The following is a 24,478-nucleotide window of genomic DNA, read 5'->3' on the forward strand; positions in this document are numbered from 1 at the left end:
ACCATTTTTAACAGGAGACGTGGGGGAACACAGAATAGCAAAACAAGTGTTATTGCCCCTTGTCTTTCTCTACATTTTTTCTTTCCAAATGTAAGACAGTGTGTAAAAAAGACGTCTATTTGAGAAATGCCCTGTAATTCACATGCTAGTATGGGTACCCCGGAATTCAGAGATGTGCAAATAACCACTGCTTCTCAACACCTTATCTTGTGGCCATTTTGTAAATACAAAGGTTTTCTTGATACCTATTTTTCACTTTTTAAATTTCAGGAAATGAATTGCTACATACCCGGTATAGGATAAAAACCCATTGCAAGGTGCAGCTTATTTATTGGCTCTGGGTACCTAGGGTTCTTGATGAACCTACAAGCCCTATATATCCCCGCAACAAGAGTCCAGCTGACGTAGTGGTATATTGCTTTAAAAAGTCTGACATCGTAGGAAAAAGTTAGAGTAAAACGTGGAGAAAAATGGCTGGGTTTTTTTCACCTCAATTTCAACATTGTTTTTTCTGATGGATACAACTACCTGTGGATTCCTCACCTAATGAATACTCCATTGCGCCAGCACTCGACGGAAATCTTCTTCCCAGCTTCTGCACGTCGACGAGGACGTCACAGTTGCCCACGCGACGCCGTCTGACGTCTTACAGGCAATAAGAGGTCCTCGCCGACGTCAGTTCCCTTTTTTTCCGGGCCATTCGAAACGGTTATCTTCAAGGGAGCTACTGTTGCTGTTCCACAGTTAGTGTGGTTTTTTTTTGGATCTGTTTTTTCTCTGAGATTACAATGTCTCAGAGAAAGTCAGGATTCAAGCCCTGTTGTGAGTGTGGAGGCAAAATGTCGGTAACGGACCCACATTCTGACTGTTTGTGGTGTCTTAGTTCCGATCATGATGTTGACAAGTGTGATTCTTGTCAGCATATGAATCCTAAATCCCTGAAAGAGCGCGAGGCCAAGCTTTTTCTGGCGAAGTCGAAAAAGAAGGAAAAGCGACACCATCGCAAATCCTCGTCACTGAAGTCTCATCGGCGTCTTCGGGACTCCCGGCGTCGTCGAGAATCACGGCGCCGGTCGAGTAAAGAGGTCTTAGTCGAGGTCACCATAGACTCGGCGTCGGAAGACTTGGGAAGTCAGTCCCACTGTCACTCCCCATCCGTCGACGGCGTTGCCTTCTCCAGCCTCACCGTCTTCGCCCGGGTCATCGGGCCAACCACCTTCAGTGTTTGAGGTTCCGCAGCCTCAAATGTTTTCTCAGACGTTGCAGACGTCGAGGCCCGCGTCGGTGTCGCCTTCGAACCAGGCACCCCAGTACCCGGCTTTCCCGGCCCCTGGAGCTGATAATACCGCATTTTTAAATGCGATCTTCTCCATCTTCCAGCAGATGGCTCCAGGTGGTGGACCGGCTGGCCCTTCGGGCCCTTTGGCTTTCAACATGGGTGCTCCGGCTCCCCTTCGACCGACACCCTTTATGCCCTTTCTCTCCCTGGGGAACGTGGGTTCGGTGTCGGAATCGGCTCCGGTGGGTCCTGAGGCTTTGACTCCGACAACTTCGGCTCCGGCGGCTTCGATGTTTCAACCAGTGGCGCCGTCTAGACCTCCTACAACTCCGAAGCAGTCCTCTCTCCATCCGACTCCTAGTTCGGCGCCGAAGGTTCCTGTGGCTCCTGGAGACCCGGCGTCGGACGGATCCGGAGATCGGCGTCGTTCTTCGACATCTGCTGACGCCATGTCGACGCCGAGGATTGAGGAGAGGCTGCACTCGAGGAGGCTTGCTCTCCGCCTCCCTGAAGAACAGGAGTACCAGAGACCGAACCTGGAGGAAGGAGAGATTGAGGACTCTCATGAGGGTCTCCATGGGCTGGATACTGCTAGTGGCCTAGATACTTCCCCCGAGTGGGACTTGTCATCTCCTGGGGAGTAAACAGAAGAGGTGGACACTTTTCATGCTGTTATCAGGAAGGAAGCTAACTTATTGGATCTTCCTTTGCCGGTGACTGAAGCCAAGCAGAATTTGTTGACAGAGGTGTTGCATCCGGCCTCTACATCGGCAGAACCACTTTTGCCGTTCAATGAGGCGCTGCTGGAACCTGTTTTGGAAGTCTGGAAGAAGCCGGTGTCTTCTTAAGCTGTCAATATATCTGTGGCTAGGAGGTATCGGGCTGCACCGGCTGACCCTGTTTTTTTTACCAGACATCCAACACCTGAAAGCTTGGTGGTCCAGGCTTCCTGCTCGGCAAGGTCTGCTCCTGGCTCTTTTCCAACTGTGCCCTCGGATAGAGACTCCAAGAAGATGGACATGGCATCCAAAAAGGTGTTCTCGTCATGTAGCATGGCATTAAAGTCCACCAATGCTACATGTATTTTAGGAAGGTACATTTATGCTCTGATGGATGAAATTGCATCTACGCATACGGAAGTCCCTCAGGGGCTATTGAATCTGGTATCGGATGCTCAGGCAGCTGCAACTCAGGTTATCCAGTCTGGGTTGGATACAACTGACTCTGTGGCTAGATCAATGGGCACTGCTGTAGTTACGAGGAGGCAGGCTTGGCTTCGTAACTCAGGATTTTCCTCGGATGTACAGTCGACCCTACTGGACCTTCCTTTTGATGGGGACAAGCTCTTTGGTGCCAAGGTGGAGTCGGCCTTAGAGAGGTTCAAGGAGAGCAGGGCCACGGCCAAGTTGCTGGGCTTGCAAGCCACTTCTGCCTCCTCCAGATTTTTTAGGAGGTTTCGAGGATTTGGTCATGGCTCCTCCTCCTCCTCCTCCTTTCGAGGGAAATTCCAGCAGCCTACCTCTGCTCTCTCCTATAGATCTTTTAGAGGGAGGGGTAGGGTCCGTACCAGGGGAGCCTCTCAGCAGCACTCTGCCTCTTCCTCTTCCTCTTCCTCTGGAGGGGTGCAGCAGGGGAAGCAGCCTTAGGCTTCCACCAATCCCCACTCACTCCTCTCCTGTAGGGGGGAGGTTACTGAATTTTCTCCACAAGTGGGAGGTCATCACATCAGACTCCTGAATTACCAGCATTGTGAGAAAAGGCTACACCCTTCCCTTTCGGGAGTTTCCGCCCCCCATCCCGCCCCGCCCATCTTATTGTTCAGAAGAACACCTCCTGTTAGAACAGGAGGTTCAAGTCCTCCTTTCAAAGGGCGCGGTGGAGTTGGTTCCAGAGCAGGAAAGGGGTCAAGGTTGTTACTCGAGGTACTTCCTGATTCCCAAGAAGGATGGTCGGTTGAGACCAATCCTGGACCTGAGGATCTTGAATTGGTTCCTCAAACAGGAAAAGTTCAAGATGCTGACCCTAGCTCAGGTGCTTTTGGCGTTGAACAGTGGAGATTGGATGGTGTCTGTCGACTTGCAGGATGCTTACTTTCATATCCCGATACTCAAGTCGCACAGGAAGTATCTCTGGTTTGTGGTGGGGTCGCAGCACTATCAGTTTGCGGTCCTTCCATTTGGTCTTACTTCAGCACCTTGAGTCTTCACAAAGGTGATGTCGGTGGTTGCGGCAGAGTTCAGAAGGAAGGGGATAGCAGTATTCCCTTACCTGGACGACTGGTTGATCAAAGCCAAGTCCCCGGAGCTTGTGTTGCATCATCTGCAGTCGACAACCCAGTTGTTGTTCGACCTGGGCTTTTCGGTGAACGTGCCCAAATCTCACCTAGAGCCCTCTCAGCGCCTCCTGTTCATAGGGGCAGTACTGGATACAACATTGAATCAAGCCTTTCCTCCGCCTCAGCGGATTCAGGATATTGAGGCGTTGGTTCCAATGTTTCAAAGTGGAGCGGTCATTCCAGTCCTCAAGGTCCTACGTCTGCTCGGTCTGTTTGCCTCCTGCATACTGTTGGTCACGCATGCTCGCTGGCACATGAGGGCTCTTCAGTGGTTTCTCCGAAAGCAGTGATTTCAACACAAAGGGGATCTCGAAGGTTCGGTAAAGATCTCCATAGATGCTGCCACAGATTTGAAGTGGTGGATTGCGGGCGACAATCTTTCCCGAGGAAGGCCGTTCACGCAACCTCCACCAGTGACCACGGTAATAACGGATGCTTCCACTCTAGGGTGGGGAGCTCATCTGGGGGACATGGAGATCAAAGGGTTTTGGTCTCCAGTGGAACAGATGTTTCATATCAATCTGTTGGAGTTACGGGCTGTACGTCTGGCTCTCAAGGCCTTCCTCCCATCCCTTCACGGTCAGTCGGTTCAGGTCCTGATGGACAATACTACCGCGATGTGGTATATAAACAAACAGGGAGGGGTAGGGTCGTACCTTCTCTACAGGGAAGCTCTTCGGCTATGGTCCTGGGCAAAGGACCATCAGATTTTCTTAGTAGCAAGTCATCTCGCCAGAGTCTTGAACCTACGTGCGGCCAGTCTCAGTCACCATTTCTCAGCCGACCACGAGTGGCGTCTCCATCCAGATCAAGTTCTTCTAATCTTCCAGATGTTGGGGTTTCCTCGGATAGATCTGTTTGCCACCCGGGAGAACTCGCACTGCCCGTTATTCTGCAGCCTCCAGTATCCGGTACAAGGAGCGTTGGGGGACGCGTTTCAGATGACCTGGTGCGGCCAGTTGCTTCACGCATTTCCCCCCACACCCTTGATTCCTCGAGTATTGAGGAAAATACGCCAAGACCGGGCCCAAGTCATCTTAATTGCTCCGGATTGTCCAAGGAGGGTGTGGTATTCCGACCTTCTCCAACTCTCACTGTGCCCTCCGCTCCATCTCCCTCTCAGGGCAGACCTCCTCTCACAGTCGCAGGGGCATGTTTTACACCCCAACCTCCAGAGCCTGCACCTTCATGCCTGGAGATTGAACAGGGCAACCTGAGTTCCTTTTCTCTCCCGCCTGAGGTAGTGGATGTTATCTTATCGGCCAGGCGACACTCCACTAAATCTATCTACGCTAATAGGTGGTCTAAATTTGTGGTATGGTGTGGCAAGAGAAAGATTGATCCCTTACGTGCTCATCTGTCGGATGTTTTATCTTTTGCTTTGTCTTTAGCACAGAGGGGATGTGCAGTGGCTACTGTTAAGGGTTACTTGTCTGCCTTGTCAGCCTTTATTTGTCTTCCAGACCAGCCTTCTTTATTTAAATCTCCAATAGTACTTAGATTCTTGAAGGGCCTTATGAATAAATTTCCTCCAAATCCTTTCGTTATGCCTCAATGGGATTTGTCCTTGGTTCTAACTTTCCTTATGGGGTCCCGTTTTGAGCCTATGCATTCTTGCCCCATGAGATTGTTGGTTCTTAAAACGGTTTTCCTGGTTGCTATTACATCTGCAAGGAGAGTGAGTGAGTTGCAGGCTCTATCGGTAAAACCCCCTTATACATCTTTTTATGGGGATATGGTGGTGTTGAGGACCAAGGCTGCTATCCTTTCAAAGGTTGTTTCACCCTTTCATTTGGCCCAGACAAGTACTCTATCCACGTTTTTTCCTCCGCCTCATCCGTCAAAGGAAGAAGAGTGACTACACCGCTTGGACCCAAAGAGGGCGTTAAGCTTTTATATAGACAGGACAAAGGATTTCAGGCTGGAGGATCAGCTTTTCATCGGATACGTGGGAAAGAGGAGAGGAAAGGCAGTCCACAAGAGAACACTCTCCAGGTGGGTTGTTCTTTGCATTAAAATGTGTTACTCTTTAGCAAAGAAGGATCCCCCTGATGGTATAAGAGCTCATTCCACCAGAGCTAAGTCGGCCTCCTCGGCCTTGGCTAGGGGTGTTCCTGTGGTCGACATCTGCAAGGCCGCAACTTGGTCGTCCCTTCACACTTTTGCGAAGCATTACTGTTTGGACTCTGAGGTCAGAAGGGACGGCCATTTTGCACGGTCAGTGCTGCAGGATTTCTTGTTTTGACCATTCAGGCACCCACCACGCAAGTGAGGTACCATTTTTAACAGGAGACGTGGGGGAACACAGAATAGCAAAACAAGTGTTATTGCCCCTTGTCATTCTCTACATTTTTTCTTTCCAAATGTAAGACAGTGTGTAAAAAAGACGTCTATTTGAGAAATGCCCTGTAATTCACATGCTAGTATGGGTACCCCGGAATTGCACGGTCAGTGCTGCAGGATTTCTTGGTTTGACCATTCAGGCACCGACCACGCAAGTGAGGTACCATTTTTAACAGGAGACGTGGGGGAACACAGAATAGCAAAACAAGTGTTATTGCCCCTTGTCTTTCTCTACATTTTTTTCACTCCTTTGGGACTCTATTCATTAGGTGAGGAATCCACAGGTAGTTGTATCCATCAGAAGAACGAGTTACTTACCTTCGGTAGCGACTTTTCTGGTGGATACATTAGCTACCTGTGGATTCCTCACGGTCCCACCCACCTCCCCGTTGCCTGTTTGGTCTAACCAAGTAATTCTTGAGTGTGCTCCTCTTGGTTTTGAGGATTGGTATATATTATGTATATATGTTTATATGTGTATATATATATATAGTTCATATATTTATTTACTTGTTTAAAAAAAAAAATGGTAGGTTGAATTCTCGGAATGATGTGTTTGCTTAGAATATCATTAAATGTTACTATTGTTCTTTCATCTCAATGGCCTATTATTCTCAGGCACGTAAAAATGTTGGTACTGACGTCGGCACGTCAGCGAGGACCTCTTATTGCCTGTATGACGTCAGACAGCGTCGCGTGGGCAACTGTGACGTCCTCGTCGACGTGCAGAAGCTGGGAAGATTTCCGTCGAGTGCTGGCGCAATGGGAGTATTCATTAGGTGAGGAATCCACAGGTAGCTAATGTATTCACCAGAAAAGTCGTTACCGAAGGTAACTCGTTCATTTCAGCTGTTATTTTCTTAGGAAACACTTGTAGGATCTACACAAATGACCCCTTGCTGAATTCAGATTTTTGTCTACTTTTCATAAATGTTTAGCTTTTAGGGATCCAGCATTGGTTTCTCACCCATTTCGGTCACTAACTGGAAGGAGGCTGAAAGCACAAAAAATAGTAAAAATGGGGTATGTCCCAGTAAAATGTAAAAATTGTATTGAAAAATTGGGTTTTCCAATTCAAGTCTGACTGTTCATGAAAGCTGGGAAGATGGTGATCTTGCCACTGCAAACACTTTGTTGATGCCATTTTCAGGGAAAAAACTATGAGCATTCTTCAGCCCTTTTTCCCAATTTTGTTTGAAAAAAAAAATTCACTGTATTTTGGCTAATTTCTTGGTCTCCTTTAGGAGAACCCACAAAGTCTGGGTACCTCTAGAATCCCTAGGATGTTTGGGGGGGAAAAAAGGATGCAAATTTGGCGTGGGTAGCTTATGTGAACAAAAAGTTGAGTGCCTAAGCGCGAACTACCCCAAATAGCCAAAAAAAGGCTTGGCAAAGGAGGGGAAAAGGCCTGGCAGCGAAGGGGTTAAAGAGCCGCACAGAAAATCAGTTAGGGCTATCCCAATCATTGACCATGTCTGGAGTCAAGGGCTAAAAAATTATGAAAAACCCGGCGACAGTACCAGCGGTGTTACCTAAGCTGGACAAGAAGTATAAGGCAACAGAAGACGCTCCTGCATGCCTAGTGGGTCACTCTAAACCAGACTGTGGTTTCCCAGGCTGCCCAGAGACACTCAAAGATCCCTTCAGCGCCTTTATCAGCCCCTCCTGATAAGGATGGAAGGTGCCTGGACAATATCGGGAAGAGGCTGTCTTCTGTGTCAGCAATTGTGGTCCGTGCAGCAAATTCATTGGCACTTCTAGGCAGGTACAACAGGCAGCTGTGGTCTGACATCTCCCACTCTGTAGATGACCTCTCGGGTACCAACAAGTCTGATGCAAAAAATCATTATATAAGGTCAGTGAACATCTGCAGAAGTGATTGACTGCGCCCTGGACATTGCGGCCATGGGATTTAGGCTTCGTGCTAGTTCAGCTGTCTTGAGGCGCCAAGGATGGCTCAAAGCCACTAATTTCAGGCCAGATGTCCAAACGAAGATCCTGGATCTCCCGTACGATGGCCAAGACCTGTTCTGCAAGCATGTTGACGATGCCCTTCAGGCGATCAAGTCTTATACTGATACTGCCAGGTCATTGGGATCCCTACAGTACAAACGTACTCCCTTTCGAGGAGCCAGGGGTAGAGGCCACTCCTCTTTTAGAGGTTGCTACCAGTCCTTTCGCTGTCCACCCTACTCGTCCCAGTATCAGTTATCCAGACCACAGTACCATCAAAGGCAGCCTCCGGCGGCAGCATACAGCAGACCACCTCCTAGAAGATCGGGAAGACAGTCCAAGGATGCCTCGCGCAGGCAATGACAGCCTCCAGGGGCCGACCATCACTCCCTCCTTGTCCCGTCATCTACGTCACTGGAATCCGATCACAAGCGACAAGTGGGTTCTGGCCATCATAACTCCTGGCCATCTACTAGCATTCACTTCCAGGCCTCCTGAAACTCCACCTTCCCGGGAGCGCCAACATCTGCATCTTCTCCTCCTAGAGATAGCAACCATGTTGTCCAAAGGAGCGATAGAAATGGTACCCTCTTCGCAGTGAGGAAGAGGTTTCTACTCTCAATTCTTCCTCATTAGAAAGAAGTCCGGAGGGGGGGGGGTGTGGCTGAAGGTCACGCAAGATGGCCGCTGCTCTTTAGAGCTCCGTGAGGCTTCAGCACTTCCTGGAAAGATGTTTTCACATCAAAATGATTAATTTCTCCAGCATTTTTTAGCACTGGAGCTCTGCCGCTGCATAAATATGCCTTTATCTTACAGAGACATCGAGTTTTGAAGTAATTTCAGAGACTTCATGGGAGGGCCTGAGGTAATTATTTATCTGCGTCATTCACTCCGTAAGCCTCTGCACAAACCTAAACTTTCACAGAGATGTTTCTATTTGACTTTTAACTGCTTGCCTGGATGTGATTCTACAAATTTAGTTTCCTCTGCAATGGAATATTTATTACCTTCTGACAGCCAGCTGAACTTTTGACCTCTCTTCAAACACTTTTAGCTGAGGTTTTCAACTTTTAGTATTCACTGGCAGCTCTTGTCAAGGAGCTCTTTGAAATTGCTCTTCATAACATGGTAAATGCTTTCCTTTGACTGAGGGGATTTTTTCCTTTTCAGGAGGTTCCCTTAAAACTAGTCACCAATTGTTTGACTATGTGCAGTAAAGTGCTTTGCTCTTGTGGTATTCTGTCATGCCTGTTATGAGAGAATAATTTAGGATTTTCTATTTATATATTTTTTATTATATTTTTCTCTGTTGTTGGAAACTTCTGGCAGCAGCTTCTCATCATAATATAATGTTCGATGGCATCTGTCGCTGTAGATACGCATGTTTTGCATAGCTCGCCATCTGGTGTTGGGCCGGAGTGTTACAAGTTGTTTTTCTTCGAAGAAGTCTTTCGAGTCACGGGACCGAGTGACTCCTCCTTTTGTCTCCATTGCGCATGGGCGTCGACTCCATCTTCGATTGTTTTTCCCCGCAGAGGGTGAGGTAGGAGTTGAATTGTAGTAATAGTGCCCATGCAATGGAGTGACTAAGTATGTACCTATTTAAGGTTGAGATGATACAGATACAAATAGTTGAAGGTAACTTCCAAACTGCTACAGGCTCCTGGGGAGGCGGGTGGGCACATGCGAATCTACTGCGACTGATGCCACGAACAGATGTACACTGGGTAAGTGACATTTTCAGTTCGATGGCATCTGTCGCTGTAGATACGCATGTTTTGCATAGACTAGTAAGCAGTTATCTCCCCAAAAGCGGTGGATCAGCCTGTAGGAGTGGAAGTAGTTTGAAATAATGTTCTTAATACGGCTTGACCTACTGTGGCTTGTTGTGCGGATAACACGTCTACACAGTAGTGCTTGGTGAATGTGTGAGGCGTAGACCATGTGGCTGCCTTACATATTTCTTGCATTGGGATGTTTCCTAGAAAGGCCATGGTAGCACCTTTCTTTCTGGTTGAGTGTGCCCTTGGTGTAATGGGCAGCTGTCGTTTAGCTTTAAGGTAGCAGATTTGGATGCATTTAACTATCCATCTGGCTATACCTTGTTTTGATATTGGGTTTCCTGCATGAGGTTTTTGAAATGCAATAAATAGTTGTTTAGTCTTTCTGATGTTCTTTGTTCTGTCAATGTAATACATCAATGCTCTTTTGACATCTAATGTATGTAGTGCCCTTTCAGCTACGGTATCTGGCTGTGGAAAGAACACTGGAAGTTCCACTGTTTGATTTAGATGGAACAGCTATTCCCTTTTCTATCCCTATAGCTCTTCTCCCTCTCTTCTTTCTTTATTCAAACTTGGAGTCTTTGATACTATATTGCTGTATATGCCTAATTCATGTACATGTTTAATATGCATTTATAAGTACAATATTCCTTATGCATATATATTCACAACTGTATATCTCTGTCCTGGCAATGTTCAGTTAATGTTCTTGTATTTGACTCAATAAAAAACATATTTAAAAAAAAAAAAAAAAGTCCCGTCTGTGGAGACCCATCCTGGATCTGAGGCAGCTCAACAAATATCTCAAAAACCAATCCTTTCGAATGGTAACTTTGAAGGACGTACTACAGCTTCTCAACAGAGGCAACTTCATGGCTTTCCTAGATCTTCAGGATGCGTATTTCCACATTCCCATTCACCCCAAGCACGGGAAATTTCTGAGATTCATGGTAGCCGGCCACCACTTTCAGTTCAGAGTGCTACCCTTTGGGCTAAAATCTGCCCCCCTGGATTTTCACAAAGTGCTTAGCCCCAGTGGCTGCATATCTGAGACGTCTCAAGCAGCAGGTATTTCCATATCTGGACGATTGGTTACTAAAGGCTCCGAATATTTCTGCTCTACGTCACTCCCTCAAGACTACATTAAGTCTTTTCCAACAACTAGGTCTCACTCTCAACAGAGACAAGTCACAGCTCCAGCCTACCAGAAGGATAGTGTTTCTGGGTGCTATTTTGGACACTACTCTTACAAAAGCCTTTCCTGCTGAAGAACGGCAACTCAAGCTTTTGACCTTGGCAAAATTAGTTCGAACAAAAAAGTCTTTCAGTTCGGAGGTTCAAAGCTTTACTGGGGATGATGTCCTCCTGTATCAACCTAGTTCCACACTGTTGTCTTCGAATGCCCCCTCTACAGGAAGAACTCGACAAACGGTGGAAGCAGGTGCACGGGTCCTTCGGAGACATCATTCACGTAACGCCAAGAATGGTCCACTCCCTCCAGTGGTGGTCAACGACTGCAAACATTTCGGTTGGACTGGAGTTCCTGAATCAGATCCCTCCTTTCACCATTATGACGGATGCTTCGATGCAGGGATGGGGAGCATGTCTACAAGATCTGCAAGTCAGTGGCAGATGGCCCAATTCTCATGCAACGCTGCACATCAACCTCCTTGAACTCAGAGCTGTGTATCTTGCACTACAAGCTTTTCTACTGAGAATCCGAGGTTCGTCAGTGCTGGTCCGGACGGACAATACTACCACCATGCACTACATAAACAAGCAGGGCGGAACTTTGTCTCGATTACTCTCCACAGAAGCTCAGCTCATCTGGACCTGGTGCATTCAGAATTTACTGCACATACGGGCAGAACATCTTCCAGGAGTCAGCAACACCACAGCAGACTCTCTAAGCAGTCTGAGCACATCTTCGCACGAGTGGGAACTGAACGAAACCATGCTGGATGCAGTCTTCCCCAGGTGGGGGACACCAAACCTGGACCTCTTCGCGATGCCTCAGAAAGCGAAAGGCTGGTTTTATGCAAGCTGGCAACCCCAGCCAGGGTTGTGGGGAAATGCCCTTTCGATAGCATAGTTAGGGATTTATGCTTACGCCTTTCCTCCGATACCCCTTCTTCCTCAAGTCATCAGTAAGATACAAATAGGAGCCATGCCAGATAATTCTAATTGCTCCAGCTTGGCCACGTCAACCGTGGTACACAGAGCTTCTGTTGCTATCCTTGTGTCCTCCCATCAAACTAGCTCCCATTCCGGACCTGCTCACCATCAGCCAGGGCCAGGTGAGGCATCCGGATCCCAAGCATCTCAGGTTATGTGCATGGCTCCTGAGTTCAATGAATTCGACAAACAGCTTTAGCCAAAGCTCGTGCAGATAGCACCAATAAGACATATACATTAAAATGGAAGCGGTTTTGTTTATGGTGCTCTGCAAATGGTGTTCATCCGCTTACATCTGCTCCAGAACAGGTTTTACCGTACCTTCTCCAACTGGTGACGTCTGGTCTCACCCATGCTTCCATTAAGGTCCACTTAGCTGCTATCTACAGGTATAGACGACCATCCAAGGGACTGTCTCTTTGGTCTCATCGGCTGATAAAGCAGTTTATGAAGGGCTTATTCCGATCCTTTCCTTCAGCCGAACGACCTCCTCCATCTTGGCAACTGAATACAGTCCTAACTCAGTTGATGAAGGAGCCATTTGAACCTATTCATAAATCAGACATTAAGGCCCTCATTACAACCCTGGCGGTCGGTGGAGAAGTGGCGGTAATACCGCAAACAAGCCGGCAGTAAAAAAATTGGAATTACAAGCATGGCGGTGACTGCCATGAAAAACCGCCACTTCTCCACTCCGACTGCCAGGGCGTTAAAGACCGCTGGGCTGGAGACTTCGGTCTCCAGCCTGGCGGCTGTCACTACACCGCCGGCGGCATCACGACCCCCCATACCGCTGTGGATTTTGTGGGGTACAGTACCGCCACCAAATCCATGGCTGTAGGCACTATTAGTGCCAGGGAATTTGTTCCCTGGCAGTGATAGGGGTCTCCCTCACCCCCTTCTCCTCCTAAGAGTCCTTCCCGCCCCACAACCCCCCTACCATTCCCCCCCCCCCCAAAGGTGGTAGGACCCCCTCCCCAACATTTACACACACACACTACAACTACAGACAGACACATAGACGGACACACAGATATGCACACATTTTCAAAACACCCAACACCCCCCCCCCCCATGCATACACGCACTCATACAACTCCTCTACACACTCACACGCACATCTCCAAACACGAACACATCCTCCCCAACTCCCCTAAAGGATGATCACCTTACCTGGTTCAGTGATCCACCGGGAGGGAATGGGATCCATGGGGGCTGCTCTGCTGCCAGCTCCCCATCTGATGACGTGGAGCAGCCTCCACTTAACCACCGACCGCCAGTATGGCTACTGGCGGCTCTCTGTCCGAAAAAGGGCGGAGGACTGCCAGCAGTCATGATACGCTGTGCGGAAAACCGCCTGCACTGGCGGTCTTCAGCATGGCGGTACCTCGGTGGTCTTGCTAAAAGACTGCCGTGGTTGAAACGAGGGCCTTAGTACCTTACCTGGAAGGTAGCGCTCCTCTTAGCGTTGACATCAGCTCGTAGAGTAAGCGAGATTCAAGCCTTTACCATCCAAGAGCCTTTCTTGAGGTTTACAGACAGTCATCCTACGGACAAACCCGAAGTTCATCCCAAAGGTGCCAACTGATTTCCACATGAACGAGCCTGTAGTCCTGAGGACTTTCTTTCCTCGACCACAGACTGGGGCAGAAAGATCGCTGCATTCTTTGGACATCAAGCGATGCCTTACATTTTATTTGCAGCGCACATCCTCAATCAGAAGATCCAGTCGGCTGTTCGTGGCATTTTGTGCACCCAGGAGAGGGCTTCCTGTTTCTAAACAAACCATCGCCAGATGGATTTCTAGTGCCATAGCCTTTTGGCACCAAAAATCTGGTCGACCGCTGTACAGTAAAGTTTGTGCACATTCTACATGTGCAGTGTCCACTTCTTGTGCACTCTTCTCCGGAGTGTTACTTCCAGACATCTGTCGTGCAACCACGTGGAGGACAACACACGCCTTCACGAAGCATTACTGCCTGGATGCTGAATCGCTCCATGATGCCGCAGTGGGTCAAGCAGTTCTTAAACATTTGTTCAGATAAGGTGAGCTGTTTGTTTCCCTTCATCCGCTTCACATTTGATCACATTTTCTGGTTATTATTTACTTACCTTTCTTGCATATTTATATATTTGTGTTTACAGCATTATTTTATTGCTATGCATGTAACTGTCTGAAATTATTTATAATGATTGGCATAGACAGTATTTCTTGGTACAGAAAATGTGTTACTTACTGTTTGCTATTCTATTCAAGCATGTGAATCTATGAAAGTTCCAATACTGGAGTAAGAAATAAGTTACTTACCTGTAACTGTAGTTCTCCAGTGTTGGACACTTTCATAGATTCACATGCGGCCCGCCTGTCTCCCCGGGGAGCTCACCTTCTTTCTTTTCAGTGTGCTGGAGTCTTTCAGCACTTGTGCTGGGAAAATATGAGGGAAGGCAGCTCCTCACAGTAGTTCTAGAGGGGTGAGGCAATCTGATTGGCTCAAGTTTGAGTTTGGGTCTATTTTACAAAACGAGTAGGATGGGTTATTGTATTGAGCCCTACTTCCTGTATTGGGTGCATACATCTTCAGGGCCTGGTTATATATTCCACTGGGGACTCCCATCTTGACGACGGGGAAGTATTGAAGCATGTGAATCTATGAAAGTGTCCTATACTGGAGAACTACAGTTACATGTAAGTAACTTATTTCTTACAGGTAAGTAACTCATTTTCTTCTCCAGTATTGCATCTTTCATAGTTTCACATGCTTGACTCATCACCCGTTGTCTGACTCCCACTTCGGGGAATGATTCAAGCATGTGAATCTATGATATACCAATACTGGAGAACTACAGTTGCAGGGAAGTAACTCAGTTTCTTCTCTAGAGCCATTTAAGGTAATCTCAGAGGCCACAGATTGATGTACAAAGATACTGAGCACTGTTATTCAGAGGACCTCTCTGACGCAATGGCAAACATTGAATATTTACAGATACTCCACTCCAAACATTCCAAGTTTAAAAAAAAATATTGAAGGCCTGTAGAGAACAAGCTCTCTTCTCTACCGAAACTTCCCAGCCACATAAGAGAGGCCCAGGACTGAGTAATTTACAAACTAAATTGTAGTGCATTAGAGACACCGGATTGAGTACCAAACAATAATGAAATCTCCTTTCACTTACTGTAGTGATCCATAATTAGTAAGACTAGATTCCCATCGCCCCTTGAAGTGATGTATTCAAGAAGGGATCAGGGATTGAACTGTTATGAGTGTTGGCCCTCCGTACCCCGTAAGTAATACTGCCAGAGACTTGTCAAGGATTAAATGGGTAGAATAAGCTATCTTTATCTCTAGAGGTAACCTGGCCAAGGAATTAATGTTTATGGCGAATCACCTCAACTCAAACTATTCCTTGTGTACTCTTTCATAGAAAGAGCTGCTGTGTTCACAATACACAATTTGCAGAGTGTAACTTTACCACATTGTTCCATCTTCTTTCTCAGCTTTGTTTGTAGTAGCAGTGGTCACATATTGGAAATTGACTACAAAAATGTGGCCATCCGGAATGTCCGGCGTATCCTGACGTCTGAGCGTTCCCACTGTCATCGGCGGGAGAAACAGACCTTCCTCTCAGGTAGGCAAAAGACAAGTGAATAAGTGCCCTAGTGGAAAATAAAGGTAGCAGGAGGGAAGTGGGTGTTTCATATTAAAAATTTAGATTGGCTTAAAACTGGACACTTGTAAGCACTTGCATTTTCTTTGTTTGTGAGAGACTGTCAGAGTGTGATTGTCCTACGGTCACAAAGCTTTGGGGGTTCGAGCATGATACTTTGAAGCCAAGTTAGTTAGTTATTTTACATTGGTTATATAAGACTTGGTTAAGATTTTGCATAACAACTTATTTCTGCTGTGAACTTGAATTCTTTAAGGAATTACGAATATCCAGATACCTATCTGTTTGGAAACAGACCAGGCTGAACCAGATCTAGAGTGAGTTTCTCTGCAGTTCCTAGTGTGGATTGGTGATGCTTGTGGTACCTCTCACTCTATCTTCCCCCACCCATAATGGCAGCCATCCAACTTGCTCTCGATTACACTGCATCAGTCAAATGTTTGTGCAAAAACTAAACATCCTCTGATCAGCTTTTAAGGGAGAGAAGAGTTTGTTGTCCTAGGCTGTGATAATCTCTTGTATGTAATCTGGAACTGATCTTGTCATGGACTCCAGCTGAGTATGCAGTGGCCCTGCTGTACAGTGAAACACGCACAACTTCTATATTGTGACTTTTTAAATTTATTTTATTTTTAAGTCTTTAAACCACATTCTTAAAGGTTTATTGGATATTGGAAGCAAACTAAAACACATTGCACAGAATGGGTCTGTTTCTTTAGAAACACTTAATTTTGAGTGCACTCTTATCCACACTAGTAGTGATGTCTGCACATGCTTGCTGCCTTCAAGTACCCACTTATAGTCTCCATTCACTTCAGAAGCTGAATGTGAGTATAGACTAGAGAATGAGTTGGCAGATGGGTTGCTTAAAAGAAGTGGGACTGAGTACTATCCGTACCAGATTCTGTATATTCAGCAACTTGTCATTAGGAGCTCTTAACCTCTGGCTCCATATGTCCTTAAGAGAGAGACGGGGTGGGGGAGATGTACATCGCTGACGTTTAGAATGCTGTAGAATGTTCAACAGAATCCAGGGACAATATGGAAGGAAGCATATTTGCAGACCAGCAGAATGCCTAGCCGAGCAGGTTGTTTAGTGGGACTTCACTCTACTAGGCATCTTATTACACACTGTTTTGTGCAAACCGCATGTGAAGAGGGCCACTCCTCAATCCTGAAAAAGATGATCAGTGGAACTTGAAGGTGAGAATAGACTTCATTGGCTGTGCACTCACTTGTGGATGCCATTTGGGGAGGGCCACATATCAAATGATACACCCTTTGAATAAGTTAGATCCCTCTTCCCCTGGGGCTTGTAATCCAATATGAAAACTCTTTAAGGGTGCAATTGTAGGCTTTATAGGCTATTTAGATTTTCTCCACTGTAGGAAAGTACCATCTTGCCTGACATGTTAACCCCATATTTCACTGTATATATGTTTTAGTCTGTGTGATTGGGACCCTGTCAGGCAGGGCCCCATTGCTCATAAGTTTGTGCCCTGTATGTGTTCCCTGTGTGATGCCTAACTGTCTCACTGAGGCTCTGCTAACCAGAACCACAGTGGTTATGCTCTCTCTGCTTTCCAAATTTGTCACTAACAGGCTAGTGACTAAATTTACCAATTCACATTGGCATACTGGTACACCCATATAATTCCCTAGTATATGGTACTGAGGTACCCAGGGTATTGGGCTTCCAGGAGATCCCTATGGTCTGCAGCATTTCTTTTGCCACCCAAAGGGAGCTCTGACAATTACACAGGCCTGCCAGTGCAGCCTGAGTGAAATAACGTCCACGTTATTTCACAGCCATTTACCACTGCACTTAAGTAACTTATAAGTCACCTATATGTCTAACCTTCACCTGGTGAAGGTTGGGTGCAAAGTTACTTAGTGTGTGGGCACCCTGGCACTAGCCAAGGTGCCCCCACATCGTTCAGGGCAAAATCCCCGGACTTTGTGAGTGTGGGGACACCATTACACGCGTGCACTGTACATAGGTCGCTACCTATGTACAGCGTCACAATGGTAACTCCGAACATGGCCATGTAACATGTCTAAGATCATGGAATTGTCCCCCCAATGCCATACTGGCATTGGGGGGACAATTCCATCATCCCCGGGTCTCTAGCACAGAACCCGGGTGCTGCCAAACTGCCTTTCTGGGGTCCCCACTGCAGCTTCTGCTGCTGCCAACCCCTCAGACAGGTTTCTGCCCTCCTGGGGTCCAGGCAGCCCTGGCCCAGCAAGGCAGAACAAAGGACTTCCTCTGAGAGAGGGTGTAACACCCTCTCCCTTTGGAAATAGGTGTGAAGGCTGGGGACGAGTAGCCTCCCCCAGCCTCTGGAAATGCTTTGATGGGCACAGATGGTGCCCATCTCTGCATAAGCTGGTCTACACCGGTTCAGGGATCTCCCAGCCCTGCTCTGGTGCGAAACTGGACTAAGGAAAGGGGAGTGACCACTCCCCTGACCTGCACATCCCAGGGGAGGTGCCCAGAGCTCCTCCAGTGTGTCCCAGACCTCTGCCATCTTGGAAACAGAGGTGTCTGTGGCACACTGGACTGCTGAGGGGCCAGTGCCAGCAGGTGACGTCAGCGGCTCCTTCTGATAGGCTGATACCTCTCTTGATAGCCAATCCTCCTTCCTAGGTAGCCAAACCTCCTTTTCTGGCTATTTAGGGTCTCTGCTTTGGGGATCTCACCAGATAACGAATGCAAGAGGTCATCAGAGTTCCTCTGCATCTCCCTCTTCACCTTCTGCCAAAGGATCGATCGCTGACTGCTCAGGACGCCTGCAAAACTGCAACAAAGTAGCAAGACGACTACTAGCAACCTTGTATCGCTTCATCCTGCCGGCTTTCTCGACTGTTTCCAGGTGGTGCATGCTCTGGGGGTAGCCTGCCTGCTCTCTGCACCAGGAGCTTTGAAGAAATCTCCTGTGGGTCGACGGAATCTTCCCCCTGCAATCGCAGGCACCAAAAGACTGCATCACTGGTCCTCTGGGTCCCCTCTCAGCACGACAAGCGTGGTCCCTGGAACTCAGCAACTCTGTCCAAGTGACTCCCACAGTCCAGTGACTCTTCAGTCCAAGTTTGGTGGAGGTAAGTCCTTGCCTCCCACGCTAGACTGCATTGCTGGGTACCTGTGTGATTTGCAGCTGCTCCGGCTCCTGTGCACTCTTCCAGGATTTCCTTCGTGCACAGCCAAGCCTGGGTCCTCGACACTCCTTCCTGCAGTGCACAACCTTCTGAGTTGTCCTCCAGCATCGTGGGACTCCCTTTTGTGACTTCAGGTGGACTCCGGTTCACTTTTCTTCTAAGTGCCTGTTCAGGTACTTCTGCGGGTGCTGCCTGCTTCTGTGAGGGCTCCCTGACTTGCTGGGCGCCCCCTCTGTCTCCTCCTCAAAGTGGCAACATCCTGGGCCACAGCAGCACCCAAAAACCTCTACCGCGACCCTTGCAGCTAGCAAGGCTTGTTTGCGGTCTTTCTGCGTGGGAAAACCTCTGCAAGCTTCATCGTGATGTGGGACATCCATCCTCCAAAGGGGAAGTTCCTAGTCCTCTTCTTTCTTGCAGACCTCAAAGCTTCTTCCATCCGGTGGCAGCTTCCTTGCACCCTCAGCTGGCATTTCCTGGGCTCCTGCCCACTCAACACTGTTGCGACTATTGGACTTGGTCCCCTTGTCTTACAGGTACTCAGGTCCGGAAATCCCCTGTTGCATTGCTGGTGTTTGTTCTTCCTGCAGAATCCCCCTATCACGACTTCTGTGCTCTCTGGGGGTAGTAGGTGCACTTTACACCTACCTTTCAGGGTCTTGGGCTGGGCTATTTTTCTAACCCTCACTGTTTTCTTACAGTCCCAGCGACCCTCTAGAAGCTCACATAGGTTTGGGGTCCATTTGCGGTTCATATTCCACTTTTGGAGCATATGGTTTGTGTTGCCCCTATACCTATGTGCTCCTATTGCAATCTATTGTAACTTTACTCTGCTTGCATTACTTTTCTTGCTATTACCTGCATAATTTTGGTTTGTGTACATATATCTTGTGTATATAACTTATCCTCATACTTAGGGTACTCACTGAGATACTTTTGGCATATTGTCATAAAAATAAAGTACCTTTATTTTTAGTACTTCTCTGTATGGTGTTTTCTTATGATATTGTGCATATGACACCAGTGGTATAGTAGGAGCTTTACATGTCTCCTAGTTCAGCCTAAGCTGCTTTGCCATAGCTACCTTCTATCAGCCGAAGCTGCTAGAAACACCTCTTCTACACTAATAAGGGATAACTGGACCTGGCACAAGGTGTAAGTACCTCTGGTAGCCACTACTAGCCAGGCCAGCCTCTTACACCACTACAAATAACTTTGAAAATAGTAGCTCTTTATTATGCAATGTGAGCTCTGCAAATCAGATTTTCCCATATTGAAGACAACCTAATGACCCAAAGTAATTATCAGTGTGTCAAGTGACTTTAATCAGGACCAAGGACCTAGGCATTAAGGGTCTGGGTGGAGGATCAGGGTAATATCTGAAGTGTTCAGAATACCTTTGGGCAGGAGGAGGATAATAGCCCTGATAATACTGCCCTTCCTCATTATAGTCCTACTCTGTCCTGGCATTTAACATGAAGCTAGGAGGTGCTGTGGGCTGGTCCGAAAGGGCCGTCATCAGAATCTTCAATATCCAATAAGTGGCTGGGAATTAGAGGTGAGATACTGCTGGACGAAGGAACAATAGGCCATGTTGAGGTATTGTAGATTTTTTAAATCTTGATCCTCGTTGACGGTGGCATTGAAAATTTCCTCGTCTGAGCAACGTAAGTATCCTCTCCAGATGCTGAACTGCTCATAGACTGAATAATAGTCGACATTGTCGTCGACAATCACCATCGAAGGGGACATGGGTGAAACTGTTGCGTCAACAGGATCCTAGTTGCCTCCACAATCCCCAACAACCAGATGGGAGCATTATGGAGGCTGTCGTCTTTGAGGTTGGCGGTCTCGACGACTAAATAGTTGTCAGTTGTCAACCATATTGCTGGCGACCATGATGGTGCCGGTGATAGTCTTAAGGGAGAGTTTAGGCTTCACTATTAATGTGGCTAAGGAGGAGGCATGGGGAGATCTCTGTCTCTGATAGAAGGCGTAGATGGTGCATATACGGCTTTCTTTTAATTGTTTTTGCTTCTCGTTTTTCTGAGTTTGGTCCTTTTTTGAAAAAGGACATAGGCTAGTAAACTGATTTTCTAATGCCATTATGGCCTAGGATAGCTTTGCATACTGCCCTACCATGGTACAGCTGGACACCCACTTCGATGACTGTGAATGTTTTAGGCATGTGAATCCATGAAAGATACCAGTACTGGATAACTGCAGATATAGATAGATAACTTGTTTTCTTACTGAGACTGTATTTCTGGGACCAATTTCTAAACTCCGTGTTGCTATGTCAGAAATTGCATGGTAATAAAGGTGGCCAGAAAATAATTTACTAGTAAATGGACATTTTGGCTCTTTACATTTGTCGTAAAGGCAAAAAGCAATGGATCAAATGTTGGAATTAATTTTATCCACTAGTAACGGTTCTGTGCTGCATTCCTGTCCCATCTGAATGGAAATATGTTCAACTCCAGACATGATTTTTTGCTTTTCAGTCTGAAGATTATGTTGCAGCTTGAATCCTGTTGTACGGTAAGCTACAGAGATTAATGGAATATTTGAATTATTCTCAACCACTGGTAAGTGCTCTGGGAATCTTTCCAGTTTGTCTTTTTTGCTCAGTGCACTGGCTACAACCTGTGAGTGGTCTGCAAAATGGATTCTCACACTCTCAAAGCCAGACATTTTTCAGGAGATGTCAGTCATAATGCTGAAGGAGAAGGAGGGGATTCCCATCACAGCTCTGCATAATGAGTTTGGAAAGTCCAGTTTGCCAGCTCCTAGTTAGTCGTTTTCATTAGAGAGGGCTTCTTTCTACAAGTACTGTCCCTGTAAGTAGCACATCACACCTTTGCTCCTTGGTATTACTGATGCTCGTGGTTGATATAGATGTCCTTAATGCCTCATTATTGCAGGCACTTGACATCGGGCGCTTCAGAAAGATTCAAAAACAGATACTCAAGTAGGGCAGGCTTCCTTGAGGAATCTTTTTGGATAATTGCAATATCTACTAATGTTTGGTTCATCTGCAAGTTTGTTGGATGGGCTTTCTATTCCATTCATTGCTTATGACAATTGATGAGGGTCCCCTGGAAGAGAAGGGAAATTTATTTACTTGTAATTATAGTTCTCTTCCAAGGGAGTCCTCATCAAATTCATAGACAACCCTCCCCGGTCTCTTTTTTTTTTTATTTTTTATTGCAGCTCTCGGACACCTTGTGGTAAAGTACTTCGTCACCTTAAAAAAAATGAACGGATCTAACTGTCACCTGTGAGAAATGATCGGATGCATGGGGTCCTGGGAGGTCTAAAAGGCACGGTGCCAGTTTTCTCTCTTGTCTTTAAGTGGCAGCCTAGTGGCTAAAAAGGTCTCATATTTCCTTTCATTTTCCTCTTACATAAAGATTGTGAAACAGGTCTGTGCTATATATATATTATGTGCTTATAGGTAATATTCAATATGTGCTCTGGGGTCCCCGCAGGCATGCTGAACCATTCCCCTGGAAGAGAACTAAGATTACTAGGACTTTTCCTTACGTGGCTTTGGCAACATTATTTCTGGCAAATCTATTTAACACGCAGATTTCTCACTGCCCTTACACTTCCCTGTTCTGTTGAATGGTCCCTCCTTTTCCATCTCATAATGTCCCAATTTAGGATTTGGCACACTGGTGTCTGATTATGGTTGGACTCTGCATCAGAGTGACTGGACTGAGTCAGGAAAAACTATTGACGCTCAGTGGTGGCACTTGTATGTTTCTCCATTGTCACTTCTGAGGCGGAACAAAGTCACCCCAGGGCCCCACAATTCCACTTAACCGGCACGCGGACCATTGCTGTTAAAATCTTCTGGATCTAGTTTGGTATCTTAGGGTACTGTAAAGGTATGGAATCTGTGTTTAGAAAGAGCATCCACCAGAAAAATCATTATCAATGGTAAGTAACTTTTTATTTGCTCCTGAAAAGTCATACTCCACAGAAATTGAAGACTGCCAGTGCTGCATTATTGCTGTTGGTGAGGACATTGTTCACTATGAAGAGGCCTCTCCATCCCTGTTGACAGGGGCCATGAAAACGTCTACTGCTACACAGTGGTTCATGACAACATTGACAACCTTGCCCCTGTTTATTGCATTGCTCAAAAATACCTCTTTGTTGACCACAATCACCTAGTCTACTAGACTTTGCTTGTTGACGACCACATCCTCAGCTATTTTTTTATGAACAATGGGCACTAATTTGTTTTTGGCATTTAATGATTTGCCTGTCTTGTACACTATCCCCTTTTAGCCAATATAGGTTTTATCAATAAAAACGATTTCATGGTCTTCAACTCAGAACTTGGAGGAACTTACCAACAGCCAAGATGGTGAATAAGGGAGGTAGGGGCAAATAAAATTAGGTTCAGGCCTTCCTCAGTGAGAGCAGATAAGTGAAAGACACTGATGGACATCTGGTCTTCATGAATTGAACATTAATTTTCTCCTGCAAGGAGAAAACGATAATGAATAGGAATATCCCTCACAGAACATTGATACTTTTCTTTTTATAGAGGGTACCCTTTCTTTCCACTACTCCTGTTGTCCTGAGTCTTTAGAGATGATGCTGAAACATTTCCAAAATCAGCCCATTTAAATAGGTCCCATCTATGTGACTGCCTTAAAAGCAACATTCCCAGGTCTGTAGTGCTCCTCACTTGCCCAACAAGGAAAATTATGAAAAGGACAAAGGGGACTAATTTGATAATAATGATAATGAAGAGAAAAACAAAAACATACTTCCACAATAAAACTGATTAATGTCTGCAGCACAATGAAACAAAGCATTACTTTAACACCTATCGAGGGACCATTGTAGCCTTTAACAAGCGTTATTCCTCATGACAACATTGGCATGATCCATGGTCTCATGGTGAGGGCTTCACATGAGTTTGATGTCCTGATGTTAATTGCTTAGAAGTCCTGCTACCTATCTGATTCAATTGATGCATTTAGAAGATCAATAAAACACTTTCCTATCTTGGACACTTAAGTATGGAAGACTTGTATTGAATGCTTGACCCTGCTACAGCTAGGAGGAATGTCTGACATTTTAGGTAGATGGTATAAAGCTCAAGATAATTTCCTAGGTTGCTCGATTTACCAAATCTTGATGGGCTCATGTTTCAGCAGAAGCATAAGGGAGGTGAAGATCCACTTAGCCATGCACAGCCCCTATAGACCAATGGAAAGGCAATGGACACTGTAGGGAACGCTCTGATTGCTACTTCCACATTGGCCTAATACAAAACATGTGTGACATAACCTTACCCACTTACAGGTGACTCAACTGCAGGAGGAATAAAAGAGAAGGGTTATTAATTTTAGTCTGCCATTATCACTGTTACCAAAGTTTTCATTGGTGCAGCTATGACAAATTTCTGCCAACTGGTCAATGGAGCAGTCCGTCAATGGCAAGACAAGCCACTCAGCACCCCCAGACCTGATGTGCAATCCTAAATTCTAGAGATCCCTTTTGACAGTTTGGATTGATTTGGGAGACCAAATGATGCTTTGCACCCATCAAAACTGAGTCAGATGTTGAAGTTTCGTGACATGTCAGAGGAAAACACTTTATGCTCTATAGAGCACATCCTACCACCATAGGGGATAACCACATGAAAATATATATTAATACTGCCAACATGACACAGAATATTTGAGGAGCAAATCAGCCTGGAAAATGAAAGATGCTTTTGTCAGAGCACAGGATCAGACAGGGTGTACGTGACCCCTACCT

At 46.4% G+C, this 24,478-nt stretch overlaps 1 protein-coding gene across 3 annotated transcripts in view; it reads left to right on the forward strand.

The window, feature by feature from the left end:
• Positions 1-24,478, forward strand: part of WDR90 (WD repeat domain 90) — a 1,338,149-nt gene that overhangs the window by 133,272 nt on the left and 1,180,399 nt on the right. For all 3 annotated transcript variants that reach the window (XM_069210679.1, XM_069210680.1, XM_069210681.1), the window contains exon 17: positions 15,366-15,496. In XM_069210679.1, the coding sequence (XP_069066780.1) occupies positions 15,366-15,496 (131 nt within the window). The remainder of the gene's footprint in view (positions 1-15,365; positions 15,497-24,478) is intronic.

This window comes from Pleurodeles waltl, chromosome 10 (genome assembly GCF_031143425.1).
Source record: "Pleurodeles waltl isolate 20211129_DDA chromosome 10, aPleWal1.hap1.20221129, whole genome shotgun sequence".
Taxonomy (NCBI): domain Eukaryota; kingdom Metazoa; phylum Chordata; class Amphibia; order Caudata; family Salamandridae; genus Pleurodeles; species Pleurodeles waltl.